Genomic DNA, 17,222 nt, shown 5'->3' with positions numbered 1-17,222 from the left:
ACTACCCTTGTCATTTTGGAGTTCAAAAAGTTGTCCTGGTGTCACTTGCAGATAGGATCCGGGCGTTCGGTTTCTGTGCTGTTTTGGTCTGGCCCCCAAACGCCATTCGTCAGCCCTCACCTGTAGATGGGGTGCCAGCTGGGGCTGAGAGAGACCATTTAGTGCTTCTCTCAACCTCTCACAAGCTTGAAGACTTAAGACGTGATTTCAGAATCTGCCATTTGTTGTTTCTGTGCTAGAGGGGCAGCCACCAGGCGGCAGACGGAGAGCCGTGGGTTGTCGAGCAGGCAGCACCATGCCTGCCTCGTGGGGTCTGAGGCATGTTTTCACCTTCCTCGGGCCTTAGTTGTTGTTGTTCTTTATCTGTTAAATGAACGCAGTGCCTGGGATCGTGGTCCAGCTATGAAATTATATTATTCAGTGAGATCATGAAAATGCTTTTTTTTTTTTACAAGAAGAAAAGTGATTCATTTTATGTAACTAAATCAAAATCCTGACTCTCCGGAGGACTGGGGATATCAGAATTCCAGCCAATGTAAATTTAGAGCATCAAATGATAAGGTCTCTGAAAAACAAGAGCTTGGAAAGAAGTGCTGATGCCCTTTAAACCACGGCCTCAGTAGTGGGCTCGGCTGCAATAACGCAAGGAACATGTTTTATTAGGAAAATAGGCTTCGTAAAAGCTCCGAGCCAGAGGGCAGAGCAGCGGGCAGGGAGTGCTGTCCCTTTAACCAGCTCCGGCTCTCAGGGCCGCGGCACAGCCCGTGACTTACTGTATATTTCCCCAGCGTTAAACATTATCGTACTTGTTTATATTTGAAAGAGCCAAAAGGGAAAATGAGAAAGCAACTGAATGCTCCTTTTGGGAAAATTATCCTCATTTGCAGCCAGCGGCTGACAAGGCACACGAGCCACCAGGTTTATGAAAGCCCGTGCTGTACCAGTGACCATCGCCCCTGCTGACGCCGCACGTGCGCCTGCTTCTCGCGCGGCGGATGACGAACTGGTTAAAACCGGGTCTTTCCTCCGAGCACTCTGAAAGGGGTTCTCCTTCCTCTTCGGAGGTTGACTAGCCGCCACTCCCAAGCTGGATGGAGCCCGAGAGGCACACGCTCGGGGTACCTGTCCGTCTGTCCTGCCCCTGTTTCTCTCGGGAGGCCTTTGGGGCAAGCTGGGGAATTTGGGAGGAGGAACGGCCCAGTACAGCCCCGCATCCTCAAAGGTAGCTTTTGTATTTGAAGGTGCTTGGCACCAGCCTTTTCATCTGCCCCGTTGGTGCACTGAGAGTGGGGTGCGTTGGGGCCCCCCCGCAGCAGCAGTCAGGCTTCACTGAGGGGCAGCCTTGCCCACCGCTGGCTGGCTCCCCTGTGTGCGGAGCGGGAAGGGGCAGGGCTGCGGTTTCAGAGGGGGGACAGCCCTCATCTGCTCAGCGTAGGGAGGGGAATGGAGGGTCCAGGGCCTTTTAGAGTAGTGCGGGCCTTCTCCCTGACCGCTGGTGGTGGGGCCTGAAAAGGGACAGAGGCGCTGCACCAGCTACACGCCAGTGTGGTGTGGGGCGGTGCTGTGCTCCGGAGCAGTAATGCGCCCCATCTATTGGCCCCTTGGCACAGAGCGGGCGGCCCCGTGCTCTGGAAGATGCTGATCCTCAGAAGTTCCTTGAACTTCATCTACCCCCAGGGGCAAATACGCCGGGCCATGGGCCTCTAATGGAGAGCTGCCGACCAGATGGGGAAAAGCCCTCGGCCCTCATTTAAAGGCTCTGCGTGGCGGCTGCACCGGATACTGGGATTCCTGGAACAGCACGGGCTGGCCGGAGGGGTCTCTGCAGACTTAGCAGTGACCTCCCCACTGCCGCTCCCACTGTCGGCGGCCCGAGCACTTTTGTACCCACTGTACCCACTTCTCGGACCGGCCCTGCGGGCAAGTCTTTCTCACACCTGTGCGCCACACCTCGTTCCTGTTCTTCGGGTTGGTTGGCATCCTCGTCCTCTTCCCACAGGGCCAGCGTCCCCAGTGGGCTGCAGCCGGGTGCCCACTGGAAATGGGGTCTCCTCGGGCCCTCCCCGGCCTGTTACTCTCCCATGGGCAAATCCTCTCCACGCGCTGCAGCCACTGCAGATGGCGCCCTGCTCTTCCGGGCTGTCCTGAGCGCAGTGCGCGCTAGTGTGGGGAGGATGGAAACAAAGGGAAGCAGAGAAGCTCGCCAAAGGCGATTCCGGCAGCCTGTGCTAGGCTGGAGCAATAACCATCTGAAAGTTTGGGTCTGGCCTTGTTTTGATCTGTTTTCTTGTTTTATTTTCTTCTTTACATTCTATATCCCATTCATACTAATCACAGTCAGTCCTGATTTTTCTTTTTATTTCTGCATTTGTCATAAAATAAAGCAAATTATTCCCGTCTTCGGAAACGATCGAGACTAATTAGTCGTCTCACCCAATAATTAGTTTTTTGTTTCCCTGTCTGTTTTCATGCATTATTGTTAGTTTTTCCCCCTCTTTTTTTTAACACCATTACAGATTAAAATGAGTCACATTTGCAGTTGATGGTATCTGTTTTCGGGGGAAGAATGGAGAATTGCAGTTCGGAGCGACTTCAAAAGCAGCAATAAACTCAAGGATAAATTAAGGAAATTGAATGAGCCACATTTGGAAGCAGTGTGGAGGCTAATATTCTGTCGCTTAAGGTTAAATTGCAACTGAGAGAGGTTCCGGAGAATCCGAAATCGGGGAGGAAACTTACCAGGATGCTAGGCACTCTGTGGGCTCTCAGGGTCTTTTCTCAATGAAGATTTCGTTGCGGCCAGGGACAGTGGCAAAAGGTATTCACCTGCAATTATGTCCTCTTCTCCCCCCAGGGCTGACAGATGAAGAGATTGATTTGGCTTTCCAGCAGTCAGGCACAGCTGCCGATGAGCCTTCGTCCTTGGGCCCAGCCACACAGGTGGTTCCTGTCCAGCCCCCTCACCTCATTTCTCAGCCGTACAGTAAGTCACCCGTTCAAACTCCTGCTTTAACCTTGTCTGGGGTTCAGGATTCTGGCCAAAGAGCAGTGCCTTCCATCTCCCAGACTCAGCAAGCCGGGAGAAACCGGGATTAGTAGACAGCTCTTGGGTTTTTCCAGAAGAATGTGCCACACCCAAATCCTCTCCTAGACAAACTTTTAAGTATGTGACAAAGGTTTAAGAAGAGATGAGGGACCAGAATAAATGAGTGTATTGTGTTGTTTGAAATATTTTGGTTACAAGTAAGAATCTATAAAAGTATTTCTTGGTTCTGTTTCTATTTTCTTACATCATGCTTTTGCATGTCACTCTTTCATGAAGAACGTGAACATCTGATTCATGACCGCATTCTCGTTTGCTCACTGAAATGACTCCTCTCCTAATTTTATTTTTTAAAGTTAATATTAGTAGATTTGGGGTGGCCTCTTCCGTCGCCCTTCTCTCCTTCTTTCCTTCCTTCCTTTTCCTTCTTTCCTTCCTTGTCCTGGCTATACCATGTATATTTATGTGGTGACAGTCTGTTAGAGAATTTCAGATTAAATGTAAAGCTCCTTTTTTGAATTAGCTTTTAATTATTACATGAGAACAGGACCCATGTTGTTTTTAAGTGAAGCTGTTTGAGGAATAATGGTTCTTCAAACTAGTAATAAATGTACAGTCTCCAAAATACAACCAGAACCCCTTCTTTAAGTCACTTATAAAAAGTTTAAAAAGATTAAAATTCGCTTCGAAGTGATGGAAAATAGCTCAAGTTTCATGTCTTTAACATAACTCAGCCTTGGATCTGTTGTCTTTCAAAATGCCTTTTCTGTAATTGTCTTCATTTTAATTGTCTATCTTAGAAGTTTTATTTTTTCAAAACGTTAATTTAAAACAGTGTTAGATGTCAGATTTTGGAAGGCATAACAAAATGCTAGGCTTGTTTTGACCCCCACCACGTGGTCTGGAGCTACCTTCTGGCTCTTGCTTTGCCGTCGTCCTCGCTGGCTTAGGCAGTGCGGGGGGCCGGGCGGTGGGTTCTGGTGTCACGGATGTCAGTTAGATATCTCCTTTCTTTTGCTTTCTGGATAAGGCTGAATGGGTGAGGCCAGGTGGCACAAATTCAAGTTCACCTCATCCGTGGTCACCTTGTCTCACAAACCGCTGGCGTCCCCTGATCTCTGAGACCCAAGAAATGGTGCTCAGCGGTAAGCCTTGTATTGGAGCTACTGAGTCAGTAGCCACAACTTGTCAGGCTGGGACTCACGTCTCCTTCCTGGCGGGCATTCTTTCTGATCCATTGTGTTTGTTTTGGGTCACTAAACATACTCTCCGGGTTTCCTTCTATCCAAAGGCTAGGTCTCCACACTTTTTCTTTAGTGGTGTCCCTGGGCCCAGCCATTTAATGGGATTTGTTGAGGACAAGCAGTGGCAGCTGGGGTGCAGAATTTTCTAAGACCCACATCTGTTCTATTCCAGCTGTTTCCTCCATGGCTTAAAACCAAACAGGTCTCTCGGCTATTTGGACACTTCTTGCTCAGAACAGATTGTTCTGGTTGGTCACAAAGTTGGCCTAAAACATCACGCGCTTGCCTACTTTTGGTAGGCACAAAGGGTTAAACTGTTGGTCTTTCTGAAAGAGGTGAAAGAAGGCGGGGGAGGGGGACAATGCCGTCATCTAGATTCTTCTGTCCAGGTCTCTCTGAGAAGAAGCATAGCACGTTTAGGTATTTAGGTAGGAGTATTTTTAAGAGTCTCCCAGCCCTAAAAATAAAATACATCTTCTTAGAGACAGACTCCTTCCTGCTTTGACGCTAGTATAAAAACAATGGTAATGGCAATTTTAAATCCCTGAAGTTTCTACTTGTCATTGTTGAGCTTCATTCCTCTTGTACTGTTACACTGCTCCTTTCAGCTCCGGGGGTGACTCTACCTCTTCACTTCTGTACTTTTGCCAAGAGGTGTCAAAACTGCTCAAAAAAAAAAAAAAAAAAGAAAAAAAAAAGCTTGATTTTGATTAATATAGAGAAACAAGACTTTGCCTGACTGATAATAAAACTGATAAATGACATTTGAATTACTTGTAGCGGTAATTTATTACATAAAATATCTTTTATTTGACATGCGATTAGTTGCTGGAAGCATCACTCAATCTGACTAGTTTAAACATGCTCTAAAATGAACCCCAGTAAAAACCAGGGCTGTCTGCTGCTGGCATTATGAAATATACTAATCCTGGAGTGGGGAAAAAATCTGACTTTAAATATTTAAATGATTAATTGGGTTTATATATTTTTTTTACCTTTCTAACCCCCTTAATTACAAGCAAACTCAGGGGAGTTTCTGAACTAGGTGTGCAATCTGCATGCTTATCACTGAGGCATTGTCTGCGTCCTGGGAGGGATTTATGGCCTCCACTCATGTGTGTTCTTGCCCATTTTATATCTAGAGCCCTTTCCTTCCCATGTCTTGGCTCTTTAAGGACAGATACTCCTTCTCTGAACCCACGCCTAGAAGATGGGATTCTCTGGGCTCAGCCCCAGATGCTCACATCTCAGGGAGGGGTAAGCTTTTTCAGGACACCCCCCCCCCCCCCCCCCCGCCATGGAGCCCGGTGCTCTTGGATTATCACCTCTGGACTCGCCAGCCCTTCTGCTTTGGTGGGAGATGTCCCACTCTGTGCCTCTTTTGGTATCTCTGCTCTTTGGTGAATGTGCTTGACCTTGAGATGGTAGTAAATGCCTGTGTCAGCAAAGAGAACTTGGACACCTGCCAGAAAGGTACCAGGTCAATCCATCCGTGTTTATTAAGCATCTACTTACTGTGTGCTTAGTACAGTATCGTCAGAGATACAAAACGTGATCCTTAAAAATCTTACAGGCTCTCTGGGAGAGAAAAGATAAACTCTTAAGAAAAGGATAATAATATAAGACACTGTGATTTAATGCCAAAATTAATTATACAGACAAGAAATTCCATAAGAATACAGAAAAGAGAAAAATTAATGTGGGCTAGAGAAGTCGGAGAAGGCTTTGTGAAAGCTGTAGGAGGTTGACACTGAGGGGAAGCTCGATGTCACCTGGTGTGAGAATAAACCAGTGTTGTCAGGGCTCAGAGGAAAGTCAGGCTGGGATTCGAGAGGAAATCTGACGTTCTCTGCTTCTCGTTTTGCTTTCTTTCTGTTCGACTTTAATCAGGAATCAGTATGTGTGTATACCCGCAGCACCTACCCAGTCCTGGACATAAAGTTCTGATAAATGCTTGCTTGATTGATTTGTTCCAAGCTGATTTTTCTTATTTCCTCCCGAAGCAAGGTAGCTTTGGGATTTAGGCAGGGCCATTATAAATTTTGTAGGATAATATTTTTTTGTTAGGCTTAAATATTTTCCCTCACTGTCTTTGGTACCTAACTTAGGTCTTTCCGAGATTGACCTGTATATCTTCAGTTGGGATGTACGTGTGTGAGGTTATTGAAAGGCTTTGACGTTTGATTAGAAATCCTGAGAGTGTGGGTTCTTTCTCACTCTGCTTCTTCATAGCCCTGTTGAGCAACATGTACTTACCCGTGGTTATCTTCATTCACTGAGCAAGCATTTGTTTTATTCCTGCTATGGGCCAGGCACTGTGCTAGACCCCTGTGGTGAAAAGATTAATAAGGCCTAGTTGCTCTCTCCAGTTTTTCCTGTTGAGTAGGAAAGGCAGTTAAGCAAATAGCGGTGCCTGTGAAGTAGGTCCAGGTGAAGCCCGTGGCCCGGACGAGGCAAAGGGGCACATCAGACAGTAGGAGATGTTTAACTGGGCTGCGGGGGGTGCGGACATGGTCAGCTCATTGACCGACCAAGGTGGACGAGAGCAACCAAGCTAAGGCAAAGGCATATGGACATGACACCGTGCGATGTTCAGTGGCTGGAGCCTGGGATGGTAGGGCTGGAAGAGAGGCCTGGAGAGGGAGGTGGCAGCCAGGCCGTCACCCTAATGGAGGACAGTGAAAAGCACATTGATTTTTTTTTACTTCAAAATGTGTCATCTAATCATTTTTGAGGCTGTATTACCTATTTGACCATATTATTCTTAGACTAATATTAAAATTATTTGTATCATCTGAGAAGATGCTGCATGGAGAGGTAGGGAAGATGTTCTGGGAGTGTGTGAGGCAGCTGTCCCGGATGCTCTACCCGAGTGCCTTCCGCTCTTCTTTGCCCGGCCAGCTCGTTGCTGTCCCTCAGGGTTGGGGACAGCCGTCAGCTCCTCCCAGGACTGTCCCAGATGCCTCCGTTCCAGTGGGACGGAGGTTCTCCTTGGCCTGCCCAGTCCCCTGTTCTCTGCCATACTACCATTAAATGTTTATTCACTTGTCTTTTCTATTACATTGGAATTCCTTGAATTAGAGGCTTTTTTTTTTTTTTTTTTTTAATCTATAACCCAAGGCTCTGACTTAGCAGGTGCTCTAGAAATGCTTGTTGGATGGATAGATGGTGGTGGAAATGTGCTTGGGAATTGAAAGGCTGTCCTGTAATAGCACCATCCATGGGGAGCTTCCCAGGGAGCCAGTGAGTGGGGCCTCCTGTGTGCTCGGCCATGCAGGCTCTGGGAGCGGACAGGCCTTGCCTTCAGAAGGCCACCATTTGACCATTTAGAGGGAAGCGCGGTGCTTGGGGGAGTACAGTGAAGACTAACCCATGCCATCGTGCTTGGTGTGATGGTGAGAGCTTTTGGAATTAATGAAGGCAGATCTCACTTTTTACTTACATAGAAGTTACTGGTTTATATATTGAAGAAAACATTTCTCTAATTTTTAGGAAATTGTATTTTTTCTTTTGTCCATGTGACTGGTTTAGAATAGTAGCTTTTGTGCTACATTTGTCCGTTCACCGGTGGAGGGGCTCTGTTTTGTCTGCTTTGTGCTGCTCCCATCATGGCGCCCTGTGGGTGCCGCCTAAGTGCCATTTGTAGATACTGAGGAGGGCAAGTGTCCCAGGAAAGAACCAGGTGAAGAAATCCATTCTGTAGGTTTCTTAGGCCACTGAAAGAGTCTCTGGTGTTGGTGGTAGGTAGGGTTATATCTTTGCCCACAGTGCAGCCTGTGTTCATTTTATAAGATGCCCCAACAAATAACAGAAAACCCAAAATAAGAGTGGCTTAAACGAGATGGAAGAATATTTCTCGGTTCTGTAAACATGGGCAGTCGGGGCTCTGTGCTCTGCATGCCTGACACCTGGCTGGCGCCCGTCCTTGCTCCGGTGTGACCGCTCCGGCTCCGGCTGTCCCATCTGCTGTCCATCCAGCAAGAGGAGGGACAGGAGGGAGAAGGACTAGCCTTCTAAGGACACCTCCTGGAAATTGCCCGCATCACTTTCACTTTCTGCCCCCTGGCTGGAGCTCCGTCACACGGCCACACCCGTCTGCACAGGAGGCTGAGAAGTGCAGTCCTTGTCCTGGTGGGGCACGTTCCCAGCTTTTCATATCCCACAGAAGGCTTGAGTTGGAATAAACACTAACTTGAGGATGATAGCTTCCCTTGGGTGGAGAGGAACACATGGCTAGTTTCAGTGGTATTTGGAAAGATCTGGCTGGTACAGTAGGTGGGTTTAGGATTACTAACTTTATTATCATGCTTTATAACTTATATAAATGTTATATTCTTTTGTATGTGTCAGAAATTGCAGGGGATACTTTAAAAAGTTGAATTTGAATTCTCAGGTCTTGCTTTTCCCCTTGGTGTCAGCTGCTGACTGAGCAGAGAGAGAACCTAGAGCCCACACTGCTGGGTATTGTTCTCCATCACTGCTGGCTCCCTTTACCTTTTCTCTTTGTTTTAAAAATTCTGAGTTTTTTTTTTTTTCCTAAATTGACTTTATTGAGGTATAATTTACCTAAAATAAAACACACCTATTTTATTTGTATGATTTTGAGCTTTGGCAGGTGTACACTCCCATGTGGGCATCACCACATTGTAGAACATTTGCAGTACCCCAGAATGTTCCCTTGTGCCCTGTTCCCAGCCAGCCTGACTCTGGGGCAACCCTTGGTCTGCCTTCTGTTGCTTCTGACTAGACTTCTCTTTCCTGGGTTTTATATAAATGGAATCATACAGTACGTACTCTCTCTTGTCTGGTCTTATGCTCAGCATAATGTTTTTGAGCTTTATCCGAGTCGCTGTGCATAGCAGGGGTTCCTTCCTTTTGATTACTGAGCGGTATTCCATGGTAGAGATGTACCACATTTGTCCGTTCACCGGTGGAGGGGCTGTGGGCTGTTTCCAGTCCTGAGCTAGGACGCTCAAAGCTCTTGTGAATGTTCGTGTACAAGTCTGTATGTTTTTACACCTCTTGGGTAAATGCCTAGGATTGGAGTTGCTGGCTCATATGTTAAGTGCATATCTGTCTCGATAAGAAACTGCCAAACTGGTTTTCAAAGCAGTTGCACCATTTCACATCCCCATCAGCAACGTGTGAGAGTCGTGGTCGCCGCTATTGGTGTTCTCGGTCTTTTTTAACGCCAGCAATTTTCATGTGTACAGTGGTACCTTACAGTGGTTTGAGTTTACATTTCCAGGATGGCTAATCATGTTGAGCGTCATTTTACATGCTTTTTGTGCATTTGCATACACCTTCTTTTGTGAAGTGGCTGTTCCCATCTTTTGCCTATTTTTAATTGTCTTCTTGAGTTGGAAGAGTTCTTTACGTCTTCTGGATTCATGTGCTTTGTCAGATGTGTGTGTGTTAGTATTTCCTCCTGGCCCGCGGCTACCTTTTTCTTTTCCTTGACCCTGCCTTTTTACAAAAGATTTTAAAATTGATGATGTCCATTTATCTTTGGGTTTCTTTTTTTTTGGTTTTTTGTTTTCGTTTTTGTTTTTACAGTTTTTGGTTTTGGTGTCCTATCTGGGTTTCTTTTTTTGTTTTTTGTTTTGTTTTGTTTGGTTTTGGTTTTTGTTTTTACAACTTATGGTTTTGGTGTCCTGTCTGTGAAGACTTTACTTCCCCCAAGGTTAGAGAGGTTTTCTACTTTTTTCTTCTAGAAGTTTTAGAGTGTTTGCTTTAATGTTGAGATCTGTGATTCATTTTTAGTTAATTTTTATGTATGGTGCAATGTGGAGGTCAAGGTTCAGTTTTGCTTGTCTGGATGTCCAGTTGTGCCAGCACTATATGTACAAAAGATTATCCGATCCCCGTTGAATTACCTGTCTTTCTATCAAAAATCAATTGTTTATATAAATATATGCATGGCTCTGTGTCTAGACTCTTCTTTAAAAAAAATTTTTTTAAACAAAGCTACTGAAGTACATTTTACATATCTTAACACTCACCCGTTTCAAATGTACAGTTCCTGACTTTCAGTATCTTCTTGAGTGATGCACTTATAATCAGTGTTAGCACTTTCATTACCCCAAATAAGATGCTCTGTGCCCATTTACCGAGAATCTCACCTCCCACCCCAGGCAAGCACTAATCTACTTTGTCACTATAAATTTACCTTTTCTGGACATTTCAGGTAAATGGAATCATACTATAGGTGGTTCCTTGTGCCTGCCTTCTTTCAGCGAGCACAGTATTTTTGAAGTTCTTCCATGTGGTGGCATATAGCAGCACTTCCTTTTCATTGCCGAAGAGCACCCATTGTATGGGCGTACCATCTTGTGTCTAGCAGGTCACCAGCTGACAGACATTTAGATTATCTCTAGTTTTGGTTGACCTGAATCGCACTGCTAAGAACATTTGTGTGCAAATCTGATGTGGATGTATGTTTTCAGTCCTCTTGCATAGACCTCTAGGAGTTAAATTTCTAGGTCATATGGCAGTTATATTTCTGGATTTTTCTTAATTTTTCTTTCCAGTCAGCTTTTTTGAAGTATAATTTATACACAGTAAGATTAATCAATTTTTAGGGGCAACTGGGTGACTCAGTTGGTTAAGCGTCTGCCTTTGGCTCAGGTCATGATCTCGGGGTCCTGGGATCGAGCCCTGTGTTGGCCTCCCTGCTCAGCAGGGAGTCTGCTTCTCCCTCTCCCCCGGCCCCTCCCCTGCTTGTGTGCATGTGCACGCTTTCTCCTTCTCCGCCCCCCCCAATTAAATAAATAAATAAATAAATCTTTAAAAAAAGAATCCATTTTAAGTGTATAGTTTGGTGAGTTCACGAACTGTAACTCATGTAACCAACACTACAATTACAATATAGAAAATTCCCACAACCCCAGAAAGTGTCTTTGTGCCCCTTGCACCAGTCCTCTTCTCAACATCAGGTTCCTTTCAACCAGCAATCTACTTTGGATCACGAAAGTTCCGCCTTTCAGAACTTTTCATGTAAACGGCATCATGTAGCATGTAGTCTTTTGTGTCTGGTTTCTTTACCGACGAACATAATTCTTTTAGACGGATCCATGTTGAGATATATATACCGTCCATATTACACACACACACACACACACACGTTTCTGTGACATATCCCCCTCCCCCACATTGCTTTAAAAATATAAAAACTATTCTGAACTCACAGCTAAATAAAAGCAGGCCGAGGTGGGGCTTAGCCCAGTGGGCATAGTTTGCTAACTCCTGTTACTCCACTCTTTGGATATACCACAGTTTGTCCACTGACTTGATAGTTGTTTGGGTTTCCAGTTTGGGGCTCTTATGAATAATGCTGCCGTGAACATTCGTGTGCAAGTGCAAGCCTTTGTGTGCATGTATGCTTCCTTCTCTCTTAGTTTTATACCTGGGAGTAGATTGCCTTAGCCACACGTTAGGTGTATGTTTGACTTTGTAAGAAATTGGTTGCACCATTTTACATTCCCATCAGCAACGTAGGAGAATTTCAGTTGCTCCACATCCTTATCTGCACTTGGTATTCTCAGTTTTTAAGTTTAGCCATTCTAGAAATGTGTATGTAATCATTGTACTTTTAATTTGTATCTCTCTAATGACTCTCTAATATTTTCGTGTGCTTATTGGCCATGCATAGGTCTTTCATGGAGCATCTCTTCCAATCTTCTCACACTTTTTTCTAAATCGTGTCATTTTATTGAGTTGTATGGATGTAGCTCTTTATCAAATAATATGTTTTGCAGATATTCCCTCCCCCCTCCTATGACTTGCCTTTTTATTTTCTTGGCAGTGTCTTTTGAAAAGCCCCAGTTTAAGCTTTTGATCATGTCCATTTTATTCTTTTTTTCCCCCTTTTATGGCTCATTCGTTTTGAATTTTAAGATGTCTTTGCCCACCCCAAAGATTTTCTTCTCTGTTTTCTGTTTTCTTGCAGCATCTTTAGAGTTTTGCTTTTTGGCTTCGGCGTGTGGTCCGTTTTGGGTTCATGCTTGTGTATGACACAAGGTGAGGGTCAAGATTCAGTTTCTTCCCCCTGTGGCTCTCCACTTGTCCCAGCACAGTTGTTACACAGATTATCCTTTCCCCATAGAATCACCTGGGCCTCTTCATCAAAAAAATCCCTTGAGTGCATAAGCCTGGGCCTATTCCTGGGCTCTTCTGAGTTCTTACAGTTTAATTAGAGCTCGTATATTTTAATCTGTGAGTGAGGATATAGATATGACTGTCCGTGTCCTTCCTGCCTGAAGATGACACCGGCGATAGCATAGCAGCTCGTGAGAAGTGGAAGGATTGTCTTTCACAGGATGTTCAAGTGAAGACAGGCTTGAATTTTCAGATGTGACTGCTGTGGGGTGACAATGTATCTGTGCCTCAAGCTGCCCAGCTGCTTCGGTTCAGAGCAGAGCTGTTGTGTTTCTAGTTGCTGCTCTCTGGTTGGTGTGTCCTTCCAACCGCCAGCCACGCTCAGCCGTGTGCCTCAGTGGGCCCCCACACCGCGGCCGGGCCCCTGCAGCCCCACCCGTAATAACCCTTAGCAGGTCGCCGGGCCGTGTGCCGCTAGCCCTGCCACTCTGCGGTAACAAGCACGGGGTTGGCAGACCGGCTGGATTCCAGGACCTCACTGTGGAAGAGCCTGTCTTACTCAATTTTCAGGGTGGCTTGTTGGGATGATTTGAGCAGCTAGACAGGGCACCGTGTGGCGTCATAGCCCCAGCCTCGGGGAGCGTGGAGGGGACCTTGCCCTGCGCTCAAGCTGTCGGCCTCCCCGAGGACTTGATAGTTTGTCCCCGTCGTTAGCAAGCACCTCGGACTATCTCAGCAGGATGGTTCTGTGACTTTTCCAGCTCTGTACTGTTGATGACCCTTTACTGGATTGTGGATTGTGGGATTTCCACGGTATCAGTGAGTCGAGGTTCATGACTGGTGACTTCAAGTTCAACATTGCTGTGTTGTGTGTGGGATTCCCAGCCCCACACGTGTTATTTGACGTTTGTTCTCGCCTGCTAGGTGAGAATTTCTTGGTCAATGGAGGTTTGACTAAAGGAATGGAGTCAGGTTGGTTTAGTTGTGTTCACGGAATGGTTAAGGAGTCACAGGGATGCATCTCTCCTGCCCCTGACAGGGCCACCGTATGCTTTGGATTCGCCTTTGGGCAGGAGGACCTCCGTGGAGACTGTCCGAGCTCAGGCTAATTGACAGAGTCCTTCGGGAGGTGAAAGAGGGCGTTGAGTTTCGAAGAGCCCTGTGCTCTTCTCCCTGCAGTGATTTGTCCTCAGACCTCGTTGCTGCCTGAGGCGGCGGGGCAGTGCCAGCATGCTGGGCTGTGCGGGGGGACACCTGCTGCCACGCCAGTGATGGGGTCTTGGTAAAGTTCTGGGCCATTCAGCTCGTTAGCTGGTCGGGCATGTTGGGGAAGTGCTGTGGACCATTTGAATCTGAGTGACAGTAAACAGATCATTGTTCCTCCGTTCTTCCAACGTAGCAAAGCTCTGCCGCCTTCAGTCAAGTGGCCTGTGCTTGATGAGAAGAGAAAAACGTCCTTGGGAGCCATTGTGTTGGTGGTGTGGAACCAGGATCTCTGATCTCAGGCTTCGTGTCTGCTTTGTACGCAGGCAGGCATCTGCTTCCAGACTGGAGGCTCTGAAGCTTTTAAAAAGCTCATTCATTTCCACTCCCTTTTCTTCCGAGTGAGAGCAGAAAAGTGACTGACCCCATTTTCTGCCCTTGCCTGTAGAATTCTGGACCTTCGGGGAGCGTGGGGACCCGGTGCCCTGCTCTCCATGCCCTCGTGGGGGTCTGCACTGGCTTTGGGGTAGATTGGGCTTAGGGTGGGCGGCAGAGGGGACTCCATGTGGCCATGGCTGGGGCTTTGAGCCTGTTTGGGATCACGCCGAGTGCTTTCTCAGTAGCCCTGGTCTGTTACCCTTTGAAAGGCGTGCGGTGGGTCAGAGTTCCCTCCATCTTAGTTTCTCTCTTTTTTCATTTTGCCACAAGACAGAATTGTATCACACATCTCCAAAACGAGTAAAATGGCATTTCAGCTTCTTGTCTTTATAGACTCTCTGAACTTTAGGAAAGATCATTCTGGTCCCTTTTCATTAATAATGAAAACCAAGGGGCAATAAAATGTTCTTAACGCGAGCATGTCAGGAACGAGTCGCGGTGCGGGGGCTGCAGGGTGCGGCCGGCAGGGAGCCACAGGTGTTGCTTGGTGCTTGAGAGGTCAGAGCTCTGGAAAGGCGGCTGCAGCTGTCGCGGGGGTTCTGGTTCGTGGACCCTTGAACTGTCAGCACCTGTTCAGCCTTCCGGCTCCAGTGCCCAGAATGAGAGGCTGCGCTTCTCAAGACAGCATACGTTTGCAGGAAAGAAAGAACCAGGCAGACTTTGGGTTCTGGTCCAGTTCCTTGCCCAGGTGCAGCTGTTCTTGCAAGGTACTGAGTGGGGATTTGAGAAGTCAGTGGTGAATACGGTATTCTGGACATGTGCCTATCTTGAAGGTGCTCTCTCTGAGGACTTTGACAGCGCAGATGGATGCTCTGGGTGTGGACGAAAGCCCTCCTGACCACTTGAAGAGTGATAAGGTGACTCTGTCTCCACTTTTCTTCCTAAAAATGAGCTTGTGCTGGATGTTGGATATTGCATGCAGGCACTCAGAGCAGAGTGGGCTTGGAATGAGACAAATGAGAAGGTTGCCTGGAACTCAGAGCCTCCTGGCTCCTCCAGGCCAGGGTGAAAGGTCCATCTATGTCAGTGGTCTTAGAGCTTTTGATTTAATGAGCTGCAGCTGCTTAGCCACGTAGACGCCTGTTGGACGGGGATGTTCACTACGGCAGAGCAGCAGGACTCCTTTCTTTCTTTTTAAGTGAGGGAGCAGGGGGAGGGCCAGAGGGTGAGGGACAGAGAGAATCCCAAGCAGGCTCCATCCCCAGCACGGAGCCCAACACAGGGCTCCATCCCAGGACCCTGAGATCGTGACCTGAGCTGAAATCAAGAGTCGGCCGCTTAACTGACTGAGCCACCCAGGTGCCCCAGCGGAGCTCCATTCTAGAGACAGCTTCTGTGACCCTGAGTGTCACTGCACAACCGTGGGAGGAAGTGGGGATGACCCCAGAGCCCATGCAAGAGTAGACAGATACGTTTATATAAACATGGGTATGCTACATGTCAGGAGACACCATAAGCAGAGTCAAAAGAAAAATATACTGGGAAGGATTTTTGCAATTTTCTAAAAAGATTTTATCGATTTATTTGAGAGAGAGAGCGCCCATGCACAAGCAGGGCGAGTGGCAGAGGGAGAAGCAGGCTTCCTGCTGAGCAAGGAGCCCGATGCGGGGCTCCATCCCAGGACCCTGAGATCATGACCTGAGCCAAAGGCAGACGCTTCACCGACTGAGCCACCCAGGCATTCCAGATTTTTGCAACTTCTGTCATGGAGGGCTCATTTTCCAGGCTCCTCCATCACTGTCACCTCTGCCTCCTGAAAGCCGCATTCAGCTATATAAGAAATTTCTATAAATTGATGAGGAAATTAATAAAGAAATTGAATAGGAGAGTAGGGATCATATGCAATACACCAAAAAGGACACGCAGTGCAGAGATGCTCAGTCCTCACTCACAGTAAGATTCATGCAAATGAAAACGGGCGTGAAGTAGTCCTTTCTGCTTTCGTATGGGCAGCAATGCGGGTGTGATGAGCGCGCGGTGTTGGTGGCTCTGAGCAAATAGGCACTCTGGGATGGGGCTGGTGGGAGCAGCCTGGTTCAGCTCCCGTGGAGGACTATTTGAAAATATCTTTCTGAATTGCAAATTGCATGTACCTCTGACCCAGGCTCCTAGGAGTTCACGTGTACAAGTATCCTCCCACGTATGTGTGAGATGACATGTGTACACGGCCCTTGGGGGCAGCACTGTGTGAAATGGTAAGAGGCCGGAAATCAGTGGGGAATGGCTTAAATGGAATATTACGCAGCTATGGGGGAAAAAAGCAGGATGAGAAGTAGGGTGTACAAGAAGAAAAATAATACATATCTGTGTTGCCTTACATGTGCATAAAAAGTCTCGGGCCGGACAGACGGGAAGCTGTTCACAGTGGCTCTGGGTGGTGGAGGGAGCCTGTTGGCAGTAGACTGATGACAGATGCTATGTGCTGTTCAGACCATATGCATCTATGAGCCGCTCAAAAGCTGTAAAACAAAAAGGGGAGTTGAGGGCTGAGGGAGAGGCCACCTGTTGATTACAGTTGTGCACGAGACTCCAGGGCTGGGCCACGTTGGGAAACTGGTTTGGGACCCACAGGCCGTGCCGGCAGTGAGGGGAGGCGGGCAAGGAGAGGCTCCTGCATCACTGTCACATCTGCCTCCTGAAAGCCAATTTGGCAGCTCGGGTAGGAGGGAGCGTCTCCCTTGCCCCCTTGGAGGTCTTTGCCCCTTGGATCCCCCTGGTGGCCCGTGTATCAGCAGGCCCTCCTCACCGAGTGCCCACATCCTGCCACTGAGCCTGGAGAAGGTCCCTCTCCTGCTCTCTTTTGTCAGGAGATGCCAGGCTATGATGAGTACCTGGAGAGCTTGCAGGTACGGGGAGAGGTGAAGGCTGAGACACACAGTGTCTGTCCCCGCGGTTTGCATGGGGCCTTGCTCCGGGAGCTGTAGTGGTCTTTTCAAGAAGTTTGAGAATGCTGTTGTTCTTCCTTTTCTCTCGTGCATGTCCAGACCCCAGCTTCCTTGTCATAACAGCACGCCTCGGGTGGGTGCCTTCTGGATAACTTGCCGTGGGCACTGTGGTCTGATTCTGCAGACCCGATTAGTGTCCCGCACCACTGATCATTCTGGAAATGGTGTGCCGTGCCTTCCATGGCAGATCCCTTGAGAGGAGGCAGAGCGTCAGAGAAGATTATGGACATGCAAGCACTTTGTAAACAGTCT

General features: G+C 47.4%; 1 protein-coding gene across 2 annotated transcripts in view; it reads left to right on the top strand.

Annotated features, from left to right (window-relative positions):
* The window catches only part of PEX14 (peroxisomal biogenesis factor 14), a 135,789-nt gene that overhangs the window by 105,879 nt on the left and 12,688 nt on the right, over positions 1-17,222 (top strand). The window contains exon 4 of one of the 2 annotated variants that reach the window (XM_036123486.2): positions 2,855-2,983. The exons of the other annotated variant lie outside the window; for it this stretch is intronic. Within the exon in view, the coding sequence (XP_035979379.1) occupies positions 2,855-2,983 (129 nt within the window). The remainder of the gene's footprint in view (positions 1-2,854; positions 2,984-17,222) is intronic. 2 annotated transcript variants of the gene reach the window in all.

The sequence above is a fragment of the Halichoerus grypus genome, chromosome 5 (genome assembly GCF_964656455.1).
Source record: "Halichoerus grypus chromosome 5, mHalGry1.hap1.1, whole genome shotgun sequence".
Classification (NCBI taxonomy): Eukaryota; Metazoa; Chordata; class Mammalia; order Carnivora; family Phocidae; genus Halichoerus; species Halichoerus grypus.
This window is presented reverse-complemented; position numbering and strand designations above follow the sequence as displayed.